Source organism: Anguilla rostrata, chromosome 9, assembly GCF_018555375.3.
Source record: "Anguilla rostrata isolate EN2019 chromosome 9, ASM1855537v3, whole genome shotgun sequence".
NCBI classification, from domain to species: domain Eukaryota; kingdom Metazoa; phylum Chordata; class Actinopteri; order Anguilliformes; family Anguillidae; genus Anguilla; species Anguilla rostrata.
In genome coordinates, this window is record NC_057941.1 from 47665969 (window position 1) to 47684359 (window position 18391).

Below are 18391 nucleotides of genomic sequence, written 5' to 3' on the forward strand. Positions count from 1 at the left end.
TAAAAAATGTATGGGCGGATACGTGATTGAAGATCTTCAGCGGCTGGTGCATTCAATACATGTCCGTTCTTTTACATTGGGACAATGCCTACTCACTTCGCTTCCAGTTAAGAACAACCACCATTAAGGTCAATGTACAGCAAGCAATGATGGCATACTAAAATGAAACATCTAAATTGTAGTGTATTGATTAAATAACTGCATAACTGCATGCACTGAGATTGCGTTTCACTGACTGCGATGCGTGACGGGCGCCTTGCATTGCGGTGCATTTGTTGCAATGCGCAGGTGCTGTAGGTTCATTGGAGTTCTCTCGAGTAAAGACATGCCACGACGGTCAAAAGGCTAAGTGCGCGTCGGACTGATTAATACATCTCACAAATGTACACGGATGTGTACGCACGAACAGGATCAATAAACAGCCAAAGAGGAACCCAGAGTCCAGATTTCTACAAATAAGAAATCAATGGATTTATTCATCTATTTATTTATTTATTTATTTTTGTTTTGTTTTTTTTTTTGGTCCTTGTGATTATCTTCAGTGGAGCCTGAGGCCATGGCAGGGGAAAGCTAATTGCAAACTAGCGTTCAAAGCTAATTGCACACTAGCCTCTAAGTGCATTATTACTGGGGCAGCCATGCATCCTTCGGTTCAATTCACATCTGCCCTGCATTTTGACTCACAGTTAAATACATGTAACTTGTCTTCCAGCTTTCAGCGATAAACAAAATTCCGTCTCACCAAACTAAGTCTGTCAAATAGTCGGTGAGTAAATTTGTAATTCAAAATTGGGGACAAATATGTACCGAATCCAAGCCGCATCGCACTGATGAAAACAGATGATAGTGCCTTCGAAAGGACAAATTCACCTTGGGAATTTACTTTTCTTAAAAAAAAAAATAAAAAAAAATGGTCGGTTGTATCTCCCGTGATGACAGCCTGATTTATCGTGTAACATGGCCTCCGTTGGTATCCGTATCTCGAGGCCAGCGACCCGAGGGCGTTGAGTCAACCGCGGCTGTCATGGCGACATCCACGGCTCGTCCAGAACACGGTGTTTACGTTGCACTTCAGATTGACGGGGAAGGGAAATAATTTCTGCAATCTGCAATTACCATTAACGTTAATAGCATGGTAAGGTACTTTATTGCCACTCGGTTGTTAATGAATAATAATCATAAGCGTGTCTAGAATTATACCCTTCCAGTAATATCGAGCACATGATTTTTCTTTCATTTTTAAACTCTTCAGCAAGAAAATAAATCAATGTTCTACATGGGAATATAAACAAACGATAAAAACGTATGCACAATCTTATAGTACTGTACACTTTAATGGTCAAATGGGCGCCTCAATACACAAGAACAACAGCTTTTATCCATACATGTCTTTTGCACATATTTATGACATACATTCAGCTATGTGATGGGAAATAGCTAATTTATGCTAAAAACAGACACCACTACAGACTAAAATACATTCCCATAGAAGCCTTTACATATGCAAGCAATTCGTACTCATTGACTTATCTAATCCCACAATGTTAGTCACAAGCTTTGTGTCAGTATGTCATATAAAATTATTAATTACAGTTTTTCCATGGGTTGTCAAATTAATAACAAATACGGGAAACGGATAAACATACATAAATGTGATCTGCTCATTTGTGGTAGCAGAAAGGAAAGAAGGAAAAAAATAAATCTCTAAAAGGAAATCTAAAGGAGTCCTATCAATAGAAGGTGCACTGCTCTGAGTCTGGTCTTGGGTTCTATGGTAGAGGAAATGGCTGGTTGTGGACTTCCTGTTAGTACAGGAAGCAGCTGAGCCTGTCGGACTGACGGCACTTGAGCAGCTTCAGGAAGGTCTCCACCCTGTGGGCGTCTTTCCTGAAGCAGGTGAGGAGGGTGTAATCCGTCAGCACCGACTCCACCATGTTGGGCTGCGTCGCGAAGTGGGTCAGGTTCTGGCTGGGGTCGGACACCAAAATGTCTTCATTCAGCATCTGAGGAGACAGAGAGGGGGAGGGAGAGAAAGACCGCATTAGAGAGAGAGAAGAGAGAGAGAAGAGACAGGGGAGCCCTTGTAGAGATGAATTACACTGGCATGTCTTGTAAACATTTGGACTTTATTATTTGGATTAAGTCATTTCTGATCTTGAAAATATATTTTATGTCAATATATACATTTCAGTATATTCCATTTCCAGTAGAGATTAGAGAGAAGGAAGAAATAGCCGTTGTATATATTAAGGGCAAATTTGAGGCAGGATAAAATCTGAATATATAATGTCAAAGGCTATTGGAAAAATATCCTCTGTGTAATTACAGTGTATAAAATGTCGATCAAACCTCATTCTCCAGATGGAGATCTTCATTATAGATTGCAAGGTGGAACATGAGACCAGACCTAACGTTCAGGCATAATTGTGAAGCAACCTTTAGTGAATATCTGATCGTGCGTATCATGTGTTGCACGGCTCGTTGCCGTGATAATTTGCACACCGCGTTTAAAACGGACTCAGCCCTTGTTCATCGGAGGCAGGGTCATTATGTTTGCTCGACCTTCCCGGCAACCGCGCGTCCTGTTGCCGTGTCAAAACACGAGCCTTCGTTCTGAAAGCGGTGCTCGTCTGCCAATTACGGGCCTTGTGTTAATAAGCGTCCCGGTCTCAGCGTCAGGGTGCTGATCTGAGATCAGTTCTTCGGCAGTCCGTGGCCTAACACATCCATTCTGAACTAAAAGGCTAAACTGGTTCCAGATCAGTGCTCCTTCCTTTGAGCAGCTTCATGAACGCAGGCTCAGAACGCAAGCGAATGCTGTTGTCTTGAAGTGAAAGCGAGTAAAGGACCATGGAAGGCACCTCTGCATGCCATGCAAATTTGTAACACGGCTGCAAACATCCGCCGCTGATTTTAATAAAGCGTCTTCGCTTTACTGATCCGCCGTGTTACCGTACACGTCTGCGGCGCTTACAAGACGCCGTACGGGTTTCCCGAATGCAATTTCGCGAGTAATTAGCACGCACGCAAAAAAGCGCCTTCGCGAGCGATGTTTTCGTCGGGACCAACGAGCCGGCGGCGACGTTTCTGAGTACGTTGAATCGCCGGGCGAGCGGGAGGCTTTAAACGGCACCTTGGGGAGGTGCGCGGGGAGACGTGTGTGGCCCCCGAAAGGCACTCCTGCCGAGTGCTTCTCCTGGGACTGAAATGGAACGCCGCGCCAGAACTGATCGAGCGCGTCGCACTTGTGCACAAACAGCCGGGGGATTTTTTGTTTTGTTTTTGAAGGTTCTCCCTAACCTATTGTTAAACCCCCCCGCCCAAAAAAACCAAAAAAAAACAGCAGTTGTCAGTAATTGCATTGCTCCTACTTCTGAGCGTACTTCGCTCGGCTAATCGATGAAATACGAGCGGACAAATTCATTTACAATGCTTCAAATTTGGTCTCTGCGTACGATACGGCATCCGTGCTGGAAAAAACAACCTTTGCAAATCCGCGACTGAACAACTCGGGCGACGTTGCGTTTTCAAAACGGCCGCATCCGGCAGATAGCGTAAAGTAATAAAGGATGTTTAATTTTAATAATTGATCTGAAGGGCACTGGTAGATTAATTAAAGGAAGCTACATGTGAGGAGTTAGCGCCGCGGGGCTCTCTGCCTTCAAGGTCCTCTAATTTATCACCAAAGTCACTTGGCATCCTTTGCTGTGGAGCGGAGTAGCTCATAAACTCCCGGGGAGTCCTCGCCGGCTGATTTTTTTAAAGCAATTAAAAGTTGTGTCTGACATTTGGTCCCACGGGCTCCGGATCACAGAAGCGCATCCCGAGGAGCGCTCGAGCCTTAAAAGAAGACCGAAAAAAAAAAAAATGGCGGAGGGCGCAAAGCGAGCGTCGCACGGCAACACGGAACCGACGGGGCTGAAGAGAACCGAGCAAACAAATCACGACCCCGAGCTCAGCGGGCACGGCGACCCGACGGTCGACGAGAGCGGAAACGTAATTATCAGTGGGATTTTATTTATTTATTTCTCGCTTTTTTTTATTAACGCCAGCGGTCAGCTCTGTTTAAGTGTCCCTCACCGAACGATCCTGTGTTCAAAAAACACATGTGAACGCCCACCATGTGAAGAGGACACACATGAACTATAAAAAGAATAATCGCACTCATAAGAGGAGAAAGGAAAAAGGCTACCAATGCTCGCACGTTCTGTTTTCACACGTGGAAATTGTAGTTGATATTTAAAAAATAAAAAAAGTACAATTCCCTGGGAATTTGTGTGATAATTTGAGGCTCAAAATGACTCAATGTGACCTATTTTCTTTCCACGCATGGGAATTTTCTAAATGTCAACAAAAAAAAAGCCAATCAAATGTGAATGACATTTTCTTTTCACGTGTGAATATTTTAATTCACAGGTGCAAATGTTAAAAAGGCTAATTTAACATGATATTTTCAGCTCATGCAAATGGTCTGTCCCTGATCTACATTGTGGATAAGCAGACTGAGTAAGCTTCCTCAGCATAGCTTATACCTAATATGCTTTATATAACATAATGTTCATTTTGATGGTTGGGGCCCCATGTACATTTGTGAGTTCCAATCTTTATAACTTAAACGGATTATCTGAATCTGATTATCTGAAATCAGAGACAAGATCACAGTTTTCATGGCTGTGAATCAAAAACTTAGTGGTAACACCTTACTTAAACTACACTGTAAAGTCTACATAATGTTGCTATAAGCTAAGATAAGCTAAACTAAGCTGAACTAAGCCAAGCTAAATTAAGATAAGAAGTTTTTTTTACTTTATTAATCCTCGCTGGGAAATTGATTCATCAGCAACTACGTGCAATCAAAACAAAGTACCATTAAAAACAATTAACAGTTAAAAACAGATCAAGAACACACAGAACAGGGACAACATGAAGAACATAAAGAAAAACACCAATTAAGTTTGCTAAAAAAAAGCCTAAAAAGTGCTAAAGAGTAATTACTGCAACACACTATGAAAAAATAAATAAATGAGAAATTAGAGCCTTTATCTGGCCTGGATAAAACACTGTACGGCTGCAACCGGGACAGAAACCTGTTGCTACCAGTCACGACAGAGTATAACATGATGCGCATCATATCAATGTCAAAATGTCACAAAATGTATGCAGCACGGTTTATGAAGCAGATTTCAAATTACTGTGAAATAATTACAGTGATTGTGGCATAAATTATGTCAGTACGTTGACATCCACGACATGCTGTGGAAAGCTGTCACGACTGGTTATGAGAAGCGTTATTAGCCATACCTGATGGCTTTATGGTATCTTAAGTGTAACGGGAGCAGTGTTAGCCTCTGTGCTATCAGACAGGCAGTACCTTTCTGATGAGGACGGTCACCCCCTGCTCCAGATTCATCAGCTTGGTGGACATCCACTTGGTCTTGTTGAGCAGCCCGTCCGGGGCGTTGTCGTAGAGATCCATCGTGATCTGCAGGCTTTGCAGAGGGCCTGTCCAGGACTGTATCACGACCAGAGTCGAATGGAGGAGCCACTTGTCCTGCGCAACAATGCAAGACACCTCTGCTCTAATCTCGATAATGCAGGGCCGACACACTACACGCATAAATGTTGCCACTTATTAATATTTCAAAAGCCCACAATGCCTTACAAGTATCAAAGATATGTTGAGCTCAGAGCTTGGTTCAGTACAGTCGGTACAGAAGTAATGACATTACAGTGTGTGTGTGCATGTGTGTGTGTGTGTGTGTGTGTGCATGTGTGTGTGTGCATGTGTGTATGTGTGAGTGTGTGTACAAAGGACAACCACAATAAGCTCCCCAGACCTCATCCAAGGCCAGGTTAATCAGCAGAGGTTTTGGAGGGAAAACCAAGGCGCTAAAGTAAACAGATCCAAAGCCAAGGCGAGACGAAGCGGGGTCGAGATCCTCTGTCTTACCGAGATCTGCTGGATTTCGCCCTTGGATCCGGGAACGGATCTGGTGCTGCACGCGTTCCCCCCTCGGCTCAGCTGGGCTCGTATCGAAGAGGGGATGTACATTTCCTCCTGTCGGCGACAGACAGACAGACAGACAGACGCTGAGCCGCGCGTCGCTAATCGCAGAGGCTAGCCGCGGCGTCTCTGAACCAGCGACGCCACTTTTCTCCCCGCCGCACATGCTGATATGTTCACTCTGCGGTGGGTGGACTTTCAGACAGGTTTAAGTGCGGGACTTTAACAATGTAATGCGGCCAGCTGTTGAAATGGAGCTTAAAACAAGCAATTAAAGAGTCTGAAGGATTCGTGTGACACATTATTTGTGTATTCAGGGCATGGTACGAGTTAGCTTCGCATAAATTCTGCGTGATTTATCATCGGGTTATTATCTCATTAATTTGGACATTTCTGTGCGAGAGAACCCTCGTTTCGGTGAAGCAAAATTAAACAGAGTTGATGAGAGACTGAAAAAGTAGTAATGAAAAGTACCGATTTGTTAATTTGCATCAGATATTACAAGACTTGAAGTTCTAGGGTTTTAATTACAGTCTCTCTCTCTCTCTCTTTTTCTCCCTCCCTCTCTCTCTCTCTCTCTCCCCCTCCCTCCCCCCCCGGTTCTACAGCTGTGCTCACAAACAGCGTGCATGACTCCTCAGAGACACGGTAGATGAGCTCGGCGTGTTGGATGATTCGGTCCAGCAGCTTGTCCAGGGAGATGGAGGGGCAGCGCGTGCCGTCCTGGTCCTCCTTGCAGTCCATAGGATATCCCACAATCCTGTGAGTCAGCATCAGGCACACAAAACCCTGCAGCACTGATCACACAAAAGCACATACACGTACCCTCCAGTCAGCCACCACGAGGCCCAAAACATAGACATTTTTACAGTTTAAATCAGGAAGTCGGTTATTGATTCAAAAACAGCCAAAAATTGAATCAACGTGTAATAAAATGAAAATTTTACTCCCTGGAAACACATGAAAAACATGTGAATTGAGACTGAATACCAATTTAAACTTCTTATCTTTGCAATATACAACTTTCTGGCTAGTAAAAAAAACATATTTACCCTTGTTCATTCTGATGGAAAACATTACTGTCTTGTGTAAACTTGTATAGACTTTCTACCTCAGTCTACCATTTGATCAACCCTTATATACAAAACACCCCAGAACTTATGAAAGATTCATTCTGAATTTTGAAGACATAACGGAAGAAAAAGAAAGCTGATATCCACAAGTCTTCCTTTTGATTTTATACATCATCTTTATCTTGGTTGGGAGGGCGGGGGTCAGTGACGGAGGGCTTCTGAATACCAGCTGGCGGTAATGTTCTAGAAAATGTGACAGTTTCCTTTTGACGTAAGGTGAACTATACTTTGAGAAAGACAGGTGAATGGACTGTCAAATCTGGCCACAACCTGAATACTATGTTTGTATTTTGCTTTATTGATTCTTTCCTGTTCCAGTGTATAATTTCAATTTCAGCATTAGCACATAGCCCTTCGTATTTTTAAAATAGGCCTACTGTGTGCGATGAAAAGGGAGTACATTATAGCTATTTTCTCCTTTGTTAACATGTTCCTACTGTGGAACTGCTGGCGTTCTATCATTGGTTGGTGAAATGAAGGGTTGAGCCCCAGTATTGGAGAATCTAACGTGTGGAATGCGTTATATTTGCTGTGGCGCTACGTTCTTAACTTTGACCGGCGAAATCAAAAGCTGTGAAATGTCGTTCCCGTCCTGACACGGTTTTGCCGGTGCGTGTCCGTTTCCGCGACCTCCAAAACCCGCCGAAAAATCGCACTGCCGGAGCGCGGGAATCAGACCGCGCAGCTTGAATCGGCGAGATTAAATCGACCCTCTCCGTGGCCGCCGGAGCCGCGAGCCTCGGCACGCCGTCGGCCCCGTCGGCAAAACCCAGCGGGCAAAAAAAATAAAAATGTCAGCGCGCGGGACGGAGGGAGGAATCTCGCGGCGCTCTCCAGCCGCCGCGATTAAAGCCGCGATAACGAGGGGCCTCTGCCAGCGCAACCGCGGTTCGCGGGGGTGGGGGACGCAGTCGGTCGCCGGGACGACACGCCGCGGTGATGAAACTCCGGCACGGGGATCCGTATTGACTGACAAGCCCGGGCGCCCGCCGATTCGCGCTCCCGCTACGCCATCCGGGCAGACCTCACCTGCCGGGGAGGATGAGCGGCGGTGCCATTAAGCTGAAGGCTCCCGTCTGTCTGCGGCCGCTGCTTCAGGCCCACGGCCGGGCTGTCACTCTCTCCTGTCTGACATTTGCTTTCCTTCCAACTTTCGTTGGCTGAAGCAGGATTGTGGAGGAGTGACACGGTGTAATTGCCCGCGAGCTGAAATGCAAGGGACAGGGAGAGCACACACACACGCAGACCACACACACACTCCACACACACACACACACACACACACGCAGACCACACACACACTCCACACATGTGCACATACACACACACACACACACACACACCCACACACACGCATGCACATGCAGACCCCCACACACACACACCACGGACATGTAGACACACACACATACACCACACACACGCATGCAAACAGAAAAGATGCCAATCACCCATTTGCTTCGAGATGATCCCAACACCTGTTTATATTCGACATTGACAGCAGAGACCTAATATAGGAACGCTGCTTCTGGAAGTATCCGGGATTTTAAATGTTGAAAAGTTGTCAGTAGATTTAAAGGCTCATCCCCAGACACATGTGCGTGTAGGCACACATGCAACAACACACACACACACACATGTGCACCACATTGACACAAAAGCCATCCTGTTACTGTAAGTGTGTTGGATTCAAGATAATGGCGGCAGGGAGGTGAACACAGTCGAAAAGGTCATTCCGGCACGGAGGAGCAAAAAGTGTGTGAGAAAAATGCAACTAAGCACATAAAACATCAAACCAAACAGCCGACTCCCTGGAGCTGGCTCATGTGAAGGTAATCCTGACCTTTAAAAAACAACTGTGTGCCAAGATCACAAATGCAATGGGGTCAGTGGTGCCGTGGAGACGAGAGATCAGCCCCTCTATCTGCTTTCAGAGAGAAGGGCTCTATGGTTTTTCTCCATAGGGGAATCCTTTTCAGTTCTTTTCAAAACCTCTATGGTAGGTCAGAAGAGTGTGAGAACTCCCAGATTGAACCGTTTTTTGCCTGACAAAGAACTAGATAGGGTTTCCTCAGTGGAGACATAAAGTAGAGGGAGGCCTTTTAGACAAAAACAGTTCAAAATAAACACATCCATTTTTGTGTCAGTGTAAACATGAAAAAAATAAAAAAGAAACATGTCAGATCAGAACCTGTTTATGCTAGTTTCTGTATCCGTTTCTGAATATTGGTGCAATCGCTGGAAATTTTCTGTCTATGGTGATAAAATAGAAGAAATGTAATCAGGTTTGTAGAGTGATTAAACCTGTGGTGTACGTGTGTTTTCATGGCAGCTAAAAGAAAATTGGCCAATCACCTTGACGTGGTCACCTGGGAGGCACCTATCTCACCAGCCTAGTTGCCAGCACCGACTGTAGACCGCAGTTGTCAACATTCCCGAATACTGGAAGGGCAAATTGTTGAGTGATTTGGCTTTTCAAGGCCCTCAGCCGGCAGGTCAGAAAAATGAAAATATGACAGCTTTGTTGTGACAAAAGCATTTTATATACCATCCCTTAAGCTCGTCTCGTCCTGGAGAAGCTGTTACGAGAGGCCATTACCAACTCTCCTTCACGCACCCTGTCTCCAGCTTGCTCCCGTTGCAGGGAGAGGTTACTGTAGGGCACGCCTTGTTCTTTGGGTCTCCAAAAGAGCATGCGGCATGAGTCTGTTTATGTGCTGCTAAAACAATCGCTTGGATGCTCATCTTGCTGGTAGGAAAATAACTTACATGTCCATGTATATTATTTTATTAGGAGTCAACTGACAATATTTCACTGCAATGGGGAGCCATTTTGAAATGTTTGATTATATCAGTAATAATTATAATAATAATATTAATAATAATAACTACAAGAAGAAGAAAAAATAGCAACAACAACAATTCTATTTTTTATACATTTGTATCCCATAAGTTCTGAGATTTCTTATGCTTTTTTTCGCCCAATCATATTCATATGCTGCAATCAGCTATCAAGTTGTTGTTGTTGTTGTTGATTGCTGTGGAACCACTCATATCAATTCAGGACAGCGCAATCATGTGCTTTTCTCCAAAGTCAGTGATGTCTCCACTTCTCATCACACCCGAAGGCTACTAGCTCAGAGGCAGACAGTTCACGTGTAGCTTACCAGACAGCCAGTGTTCTTATCCCCACTTACTGAAACCCTCCCAATTCCTGGGCAAGGCTGCAGCCAATTGCCCGTCACCTTGCAAGGGCTGCTGGCCAATTGCACGTCACCTTGCAAGGGCCGCTGGCCACAGCTGGCAGGGTTCAGGGTTCAAATCTGATACCGGGCTACTGGGTGCTATAAGTGCCTTAACAGCATGAGCCACCCAGCCGCATCTGTAGATGAAGTTAAAATGATAGCTTTAGAGCTAAGAATTGTCCCCAGACCGCTTAGATCTTTAAGCTTGATTACCAAACGTGATTGCTTCCAGGCTAGCCTCTGCCCATTGGCTGGTCATTTGATTTTTTAAAATATTTTCTTTTTTTGTCCCCCTCAGGCAGTGGAATTCTTTTGGATCAAGACCTCTTATGCATTTTCAGCTCATTATGCAATCACTGCAAAAGACAACGTTTTTAAGTAGAAGAGGAAAATTGCGAATTGTTTCTGCTCAAAGCGAAGGCTCGAACATCCTCTATTTCCAGAGAATGCACTATGGTGTGTGTGTGTGTGTGTGTGTGTGTGTGTGTGCTAATGTGTGCATCCGTGCATCTGCATGTTGATTTGAAATCACAGCAAATTTGTGTATTTTAATTGTACAATTAAGTCACCCGTATTGTTTAAAATGAAATAATGAGGGAAAATATATACATTATAGTACTATGTATATTATAGTACTATGTATAGTTCATATGTACTTAAATGCTAATTTAAGTACATATGAAAATAATCAAATTTTCATCCAATAATCCACAATTTTCTGAAATACAATTACACATTTGTGTTTAACATTGATTTAAGAATGGATGTGTCCCAATTATGTATTTCTTTATTTTCTTAACTGATAGGGATTAGCTAGCCTAACCAGCTAACAGCCATTGAGTTTGTTATAATTTCCCATGGAAATTAAGGTCAATAATCAAATTCCAAACAAAGGAAATTAGATATTGTGAGAAAATATCTGGCCTCTTGAATCTGGGACAAGGAGTCCCAGCTTCAAATTGGAAATGAACCTTGCTGAGGTAATCTTCTTGCAAAGACATTCTATTCAAAGGCTTATTCTCACGCAGGAATGTTAGGGAGTACAAAACATAAGTCCACTCAGAACAAATCACGTACCTTTTCATTATTTTTAATCTTATTCAAGACATCGACGGAGTTCAATGTATCCCAGAATATTACATAAGTAACGTGTTGAGAGGAGTACCAACTTCAAAGAAATATTAAAGTGGAGTGATAGCCAGTGAAAGAAACATGGTCTGGCACATTCATTTATGGGAACACATTTCAAACTGATATTCGAAATTGCAGAGGCCTGCTTGCAAATAAATCATCATCATGATTATTTTAATATTGAAAGGAAAAAAAAAATCATGAGTGATATTTGTGGTACATTAGCCGACGTTATGGCTTGAGGAGTTTTCTGTTGCTATCTTGTTGATTTATGTGGCAGATAAAACAGTGAATATGTGAAGTATGTTTTTTAATGAGATTTTTTAATAAGCATAAAAACAAATTATGTTTTTAATTGTTATATCTACAGGCCTCAGGCAGCAGCTTAGTGGGGAAAAAAGTTGCGTAATTATGCATCTATTTATGTCTACGGAAATTAAACTGTATTTTTTTTTAGCATAAAGCTTACATTTTCATGAGTCCTTCATCTTTTGACTGGAGAGCAAAATTAGAATATTTTATGTCCTACTTTGCATAGCTAAGTACGGCACTTGGGGAGAGGAAAATGACTCAATAAAGAAATGCATGAAATGAGTGAAACAGACATGCAGACATTAGCTTAGAGATACTGTAGCTGAGATATGGAATTTTCTGCATTCATTTGCCCATAAACAGCACTGAGGGGAACGTGAGGTAAAGGAGGAGAGTGGCAGGATGGGAGTTGTAGTTTTGAAACTTGAACTGCCAACTGCTGTGAGGAGGAGGAGTGTGTGTATATCCACACACAACCAATGAACACAACCGTTTGTCCTCCCCAGCAACCACACTGCAAAAGCCGCGTTGCATTGACTGACTTCATCATGGCTGCCTCAACACAGTCAACTAGTGTTGTGTTTCTCATAAAATGTAGTCTTTTCCAGTGTGGCCATTAAAGTAGCCCTGTAACAATGCTAATGAGGAACAAATGACCACTGAGTTGGAAAAAATCATTGTGCTTTTTCGTTTTAAAAAATGGATTTGTTTCGCCCTGAAAATTCCACTTAATTAATTCACAACTGTCAGTGAAGAGGCCATTACATCAACTCTCACTGTTTGGCCTTATTTAAATGGACTGGAGGTCACATAAACCTGCATAACATATGAAGCTAGTTCAGGATAGCATAGGCTCATTCAAAAGCCAATGTCTCTTCTGTCATCAAACTTTGGGATGTCTCTGGAAGGCTAGCATCTTTGCACATGCGTCTGAAATATAAGAAGAGCCACGATTTAGGGTATTTGCAACTAAGAAATTGTGGTGTATGTGCACCATTACATTGCTTCATTTGGCCACAAAGCGAAAAGAAAAGTGACTCAGTTAAAACAAGGAAGAAGCCAGACATACAGTAGCTCCAAGCTTCTCTTGCTCCAGGCAAACCAACCCCATGGACTTAAAAGTAACTGAAAACAAAAACTACCTTCTCCTTTGAGTGTTACCCAACACTCCCCCAAAGCCCTTTTTCTCCATAGGCTCAACCAAATCCCAGAAAGCACCGAGCCCTTGATTCAGAGTCACGATCAAAGGTTCGGTCTCTCCAGTCTCTTGATACGCCAGTCCCATCTTCACCTGGGACCCGGGGGGGGGAGCGGAATCCGTGTGCGGGTACGCGCTCACTCCCGAACACCCGGACTTCTCCGTCGAGCGCTCTCACCAGCAGGACTCTCCGCCTCAACAGCCTCAGCCACACCCCTGTCACCTCTTACCGAAGCCGTGGTGGAACCTTCTGTCTCGTTGCCTCTGCGGCGGGTGGGGACACACAGACAGACGGACAGCTGTAAGAGAAGGTGTAATTAACGGCCGCTGGGGTGAAGAGGATGATGCATGCGTATGTCTCGTGAAGCACTGCTGCGCATTCTTCTCCCAGGAAGGCTTCAAAATCGACGTAACTTTATTTATTCATACGCAGAGGTTTATGGACAGCTTTGCTGTCCACCTCTCGCAGGGTTTTCTGTAAAAGACAGGACAGTGTGGTGCGCCTTCGACAGTTTCTTTGCTTTTCTATTTTTGTATTTTTTTTTTGTCGACCCTGGACCTTCATGCTCTTTGCACCATGGGCTGCTGCCTTCCACTCCGTGTTTGTTAAGTGCTGCCCAATCTGTGCCTGTGTTTGACGCCTGGTTTTTTTTTTGTGTGACCTAGCTTGTTTTTATCTTTAGATAGGGGTTGTTCCAAAAGCAGACGTTTCACTGAGCATGACAATGATCGCTGGCAGCTCAATGCCTTGTTTTGGCCGTAAAAATGTAACATAGGGTTTTTTATTTTTTGGTTTTTTTTTTCAAATGACTGCACACGGATTTCAAAAAGTTTGAAGAACACTTGGCATGCAAGCGCAAAAGCCTACAAAAAGAAAAAGTTTACAAGGTACTCATGAAGAATGCCTTTGTCATTTACTATAGAACAGTGTCTTTTTCCATCTGGGTTTGTCCTCTGCACCTTGAAAAACCTTTGTACTTTTTTTGATACTTTAGTGCTTCAATCTGAGACAGTTTTTTTTTTAAATATATATTTTAACTGTCTATTATCCAATTAAAAAACACATCTGTCCCCTACAGGTGTGTCAGAAGAAAAAAAAAGTCCAAGTTAAGTAGAGTACCACAAAATGTTATTTCTTTTATTTAAATATATTTAATATATCATGCTTTTCCGCCTTTAGTTTTTATTGACCTGGGTGTACTTGTGTTTCTCCTTGCATTTCATTCTTTTTGTAAAGCACATTGCCCTTGTATTGTGTGAAATTAGCTACATAAATAAAGTTGATTTGATTTGAATGTCTCAAATTAATTTAATTGTACATGTAAAAATGCTCATCTTGACCTTCATCAGGTACCTCACCTGAGGAGGGTTAAGATGATGGAAATGTTGCATGTGCTTGACTCCACTTACAGTACGTGCGAACAGCCTCTCATCCTAAATACAACTCTTCAAGTCTGATCCTCTTATTCCATTTTTTCACCCAATCCCTTTCCCTGTACTGTGTTCCTCCCCTCTCTCCATTGCACGGCAAAGACCCCTGCTGATGTCACATCTGCCCCCCCCCCCCCCAGGATGAGTCAGCGAATGGGCCCTGGGAGTCAGGTGTCAAAGCGGGGGGGGGCTTCTCCAGAGTGGAAGCAGATGGCGGTTCTGAGGTAACTTTATGAATAACCAGGCCCCCGGCTCTCTCCGGCGGCATTAAGCTCCTCACGTCCGCGGAGTCTCGGGTTTCCGGCCGGCCGGACGGCCTCCGCTGACCTTTTGGCGGTGCCGAGGCGCCGCGCCGGCGGCGGCTTCCCACGAGCACGCCGCGCGTCAAGGTCCTCGCTGATTTACACCCCAGGATGCTGGCGTTACCTCAGGAGGCACGGACCGTCCCTATCAGCGACGGGCTTACATTCCAAAGCCCCGTCAGAGTTCAACGGCACACGATCAGATCTGGATAAAATTTTAATGATGTTCCTCTGTCAGTGCCGTTGCATTTTTAGTGGAAGAACCGCACATATTAGGACACATTTTCAGTAAAAAAAAAATTAGGTAAAGGTTAGTTAGGTACAGTACAATAGTTAGGTATATTATGTAGAATTTCTGAATGTGTATGCAGTAGCAGACTTCCAAACTCAAGCTTTGCCTTTATGGATATTATCACATTGCCTTGTGATTATGTTAGCAATGACAATGTAGCCTTGTCATTTATATATGGCTATCTTGCTAGCTATTGCCAAGTTTCTATAGAGTCATGTAATCCATGGTCTGGTTGCTAATGAGATAAGTGAACCAGGAAGCTAGCTCATCAGCTGGCTAGTCATTTTAATTTCCGACGCATGTTCCCAATTTGTTTGAGTTCAGCTGAACGCCCAGGCTGCCATGTATTTATCTCCTCTGGCTCATTTCCATCATTTCATGTTTGTAAATTGAGTCCTTATACTTTCTTATTTGCATCCCAGTCAAACAAACAACTCGCATTCATCACACAAATATGCGACATCAAAGTTGAAATTCGTTGTTCTTGCTCCTCCAACTCCTTTGCTAAGGACTTCGAATCTCAGGGTCCAGCTTGTCCATCTTCAGCCTTCATACTATGATGGCAAGGCCACTTATCTCATATTAAACCTGCTCTTTGGCAAAGGTAAACAGGGGATGTGAAATTAATTAGGGTGTCACATGATCAAAACTCACGTGACACCTCAATCAAAGTGTGGCCAAAAAAAATAAATAAATTATATATATATCTGGAAGACATTCAGAGTGCAAAGGTCTGGATGGCTCAGTAGTGAACCTTATGTATAAGCCAAAGGCTGCTCATCATGGCATGCATCCAACTGTGAACATATAACACAATGATAAATTCTGTCATACTTTTAATAACAAACCACACACATTCCACACAAACTCATAGTAAAAACGCACTCACGTATTTACAGAGAGATGAAATTGTGTTTATTTTTCATTACAGATTATTTAATGTGTAAGCTAATTCTGAATAGATTACAGTATGTTATATAGACCAAGTAGTCTGTAGTGAGAGAGTGTCTGTCCACTGAAGGCTGCATTCAAAGTGAACTGCAAGGCACCAGCGTCCTATCGTTGTCCATCCAAGAGATACAGACACAGGAAGCATAAGAGGCCAGGGCGAGCGTACAACATGGCGGACCTCGGAGAGGTGATGGACGGGCAGAATCCGAGCGGCTCCCTGCCGAAGAGAAGCAGAGAAAGAACAGCCAGCTCATGAATATGGATATGATTACATGGATGTGATTTGCCTGCCTGGATTTGGCTGAGCCCCCTCATTCAGATCCACGCTTATGCATCCCAGCGAGGGGGGGGGTGGGGGGGTGGTTGGGAGGGTTGGGGGGGGGGGGCATGGCTAAATGAGCACATTTAAAAGCCCCGAGCCACAGGGGAACGAGGAGGGAAAGCAGATTTTTCCCTCAGGGGGCATATTACCGTTGCCGTAATTGGAAATAATTGAGATTCTTAAAGGCCACTCAACAGGTGAGCGCGGTAAATCTCTCTGCAGATAACTCGGTGATCGGATGATTAAAGCGGGGGCACATTCTCAATAAGAGCCTGGCCGGAGGAATTGATTTGTTTGCTTCTTTCTGTATGTTTTCTTTTTTTTTAATTCAATTTTTTTTTTTTTTTTTTTTTTAAAGAGATTTTTAAAGGTCGTGTTGTCAGGTCTGCAGCAGGATGCCACTTAGCGTCAGGAAGCCCCAGTGTTTCCATTAATTAGTGCATTCACTGTACACGGCCAGCCCTGACATTCCAACCTCTGCTACACCAACACAAGCCGTCTTCATCCTGTTTCTTACCCCGTTGGCTTGGCTCTGTGTTTGGCAGGGATTTAGTCAGGTAACATTTAAAGAGTTGTCTGAAGTTATCAGCCATAAAGCCCCCACCTCCCCACACACACGCACACACACATTCTGTACACACACAAACACTCATACACCCACACACACACAGATACATACAGTATATATAATCTATATAGTGTGAGAGAGATAGTCATTGTGAGTACTTTACCATCAACAAGTCCCACAAGAAACATAATTTAAAAGAACCAACCCACTGGCACGCAATGAATAAAACATTCACATGCATAAATAATAACTGGGTACAGTTTGCTCATTCTTATTTTCATAAGAGAACAAATTAAATATGTGTAGGCAACAAGAACAACAAAAGCAAATGATTTTAGACTAACAATGAGAAGAGAAGAAATATGTTGTTTGTGCAAAATAATGAGATTTTTTTTTTGTTTTGTTTTTAGTCTGGCCACACATTTGCTGGGGTTTAAATTAACTGGCCCATCTGTATGCTGCAACACATACATATCACATGATAACAAAACACACACACACATGCACAAATACACGCACACACAAACAAGCACACACGCATGCGCGCACGCGCACACACACATAACTGCACACGCACACACACACAAGCACAGTTTACCTTGCAATTGAGAATCTTCCTCATTCATTTTTCTATCATATAAAGCTCAATTATGATAGCCTATTATCATCTGTACTGCTCCTTTTCACGCCTCACATTGTATCCAGAATGATGAAAAATGTACATCAAAGTACAAAACTAGTTTGCAGGCTATTTGCCCGGCTTTCTATGGCATGTTTCTGCGGCATCCAGAACCCGCAGCAGGACCAAAGGTGAATGAAGGCGACATGTTCATGCTCGTACCGGTACCGTAAGTCTGAGGGGTGTACTGAGAGCCGGTAAAAGGGGCTCCTACCACCTGGCGATCCTGCCACAGAAACGCTTTATTAGCCGTAGCGACCGTGCCGAGAGGAGATTTAATTATCATGGCGGACGCACAGGGTGCTTTCCCTCCCAGCAGCCTCTGGGACCCACCCCAAAACGCGGCAAGCAGAGTCCTCGAGGTTAACCACGGGCGAAACGCCAATAGCGTAGCCAAACCGAAATTATGGCCATTCTACAGGACCCTGTAAACCAGTACATGAGTGAGAGCTGCTCCATTTCTGACAGTCAGTGTAGGTACTTGGGTTCAGTGTTATTCCCACATTTATTATTTTATGCTTTGTAATAAACCTGGATTACAGTAATATAGCACGTTTCATGGCTCTCTTTGCATTCCTCGAGTGCAGTTGGGGGCTGAAATGGCCACCGCGAGGCGGAAAACGTGGGTTTATCATCTCGTAGAATTATTGCGCCTCCTACGGCACAGCGTCCCCGACAGTACGTAAACGGCAGGTCGGTTTTCTTCTTCGCATCTCTCCCGTCTCAAGGAGGAGGACTCCCGTCCAAGTGCTAAACGAGCTCAGCTGCGCCCAGCCCAAGCTAGCGGGCGGAGGGGGGGCGGGGGGGCGGGGGTGGGGTAAAC

General features: G+C 43.8%; 1 protein-coding gene across 1 annotated transcript; it reads right to left on the reverse strand.

The window, feature by feature from the left end:
• Positions 1-1315: 1315 nt before the first annotated feature.
• Positions 1316-18027, reverse strand: smtlb (somatolactin beta). The gene is given in 14 exon segments (XM_064353178.1): positions 1316-2003; positions 5372-5551; positions 5951-6058; positions 6623-6801; positions 7057-7067; positions 7745-7822; positions 8022-8166; positions 12987-13116; positions 13254-13287; positions 14735-14812; positions 14814-14850; positions 16178-16216; positions 17737-17924; positions 18008-18027. Coding segments are annotated over 14 exon segments (1425 nt in total). The 3' UTR covers positions 1316-1805.
• Between the last annotated feature and the right edge of the window lie 364 nt (positions 18028-18391).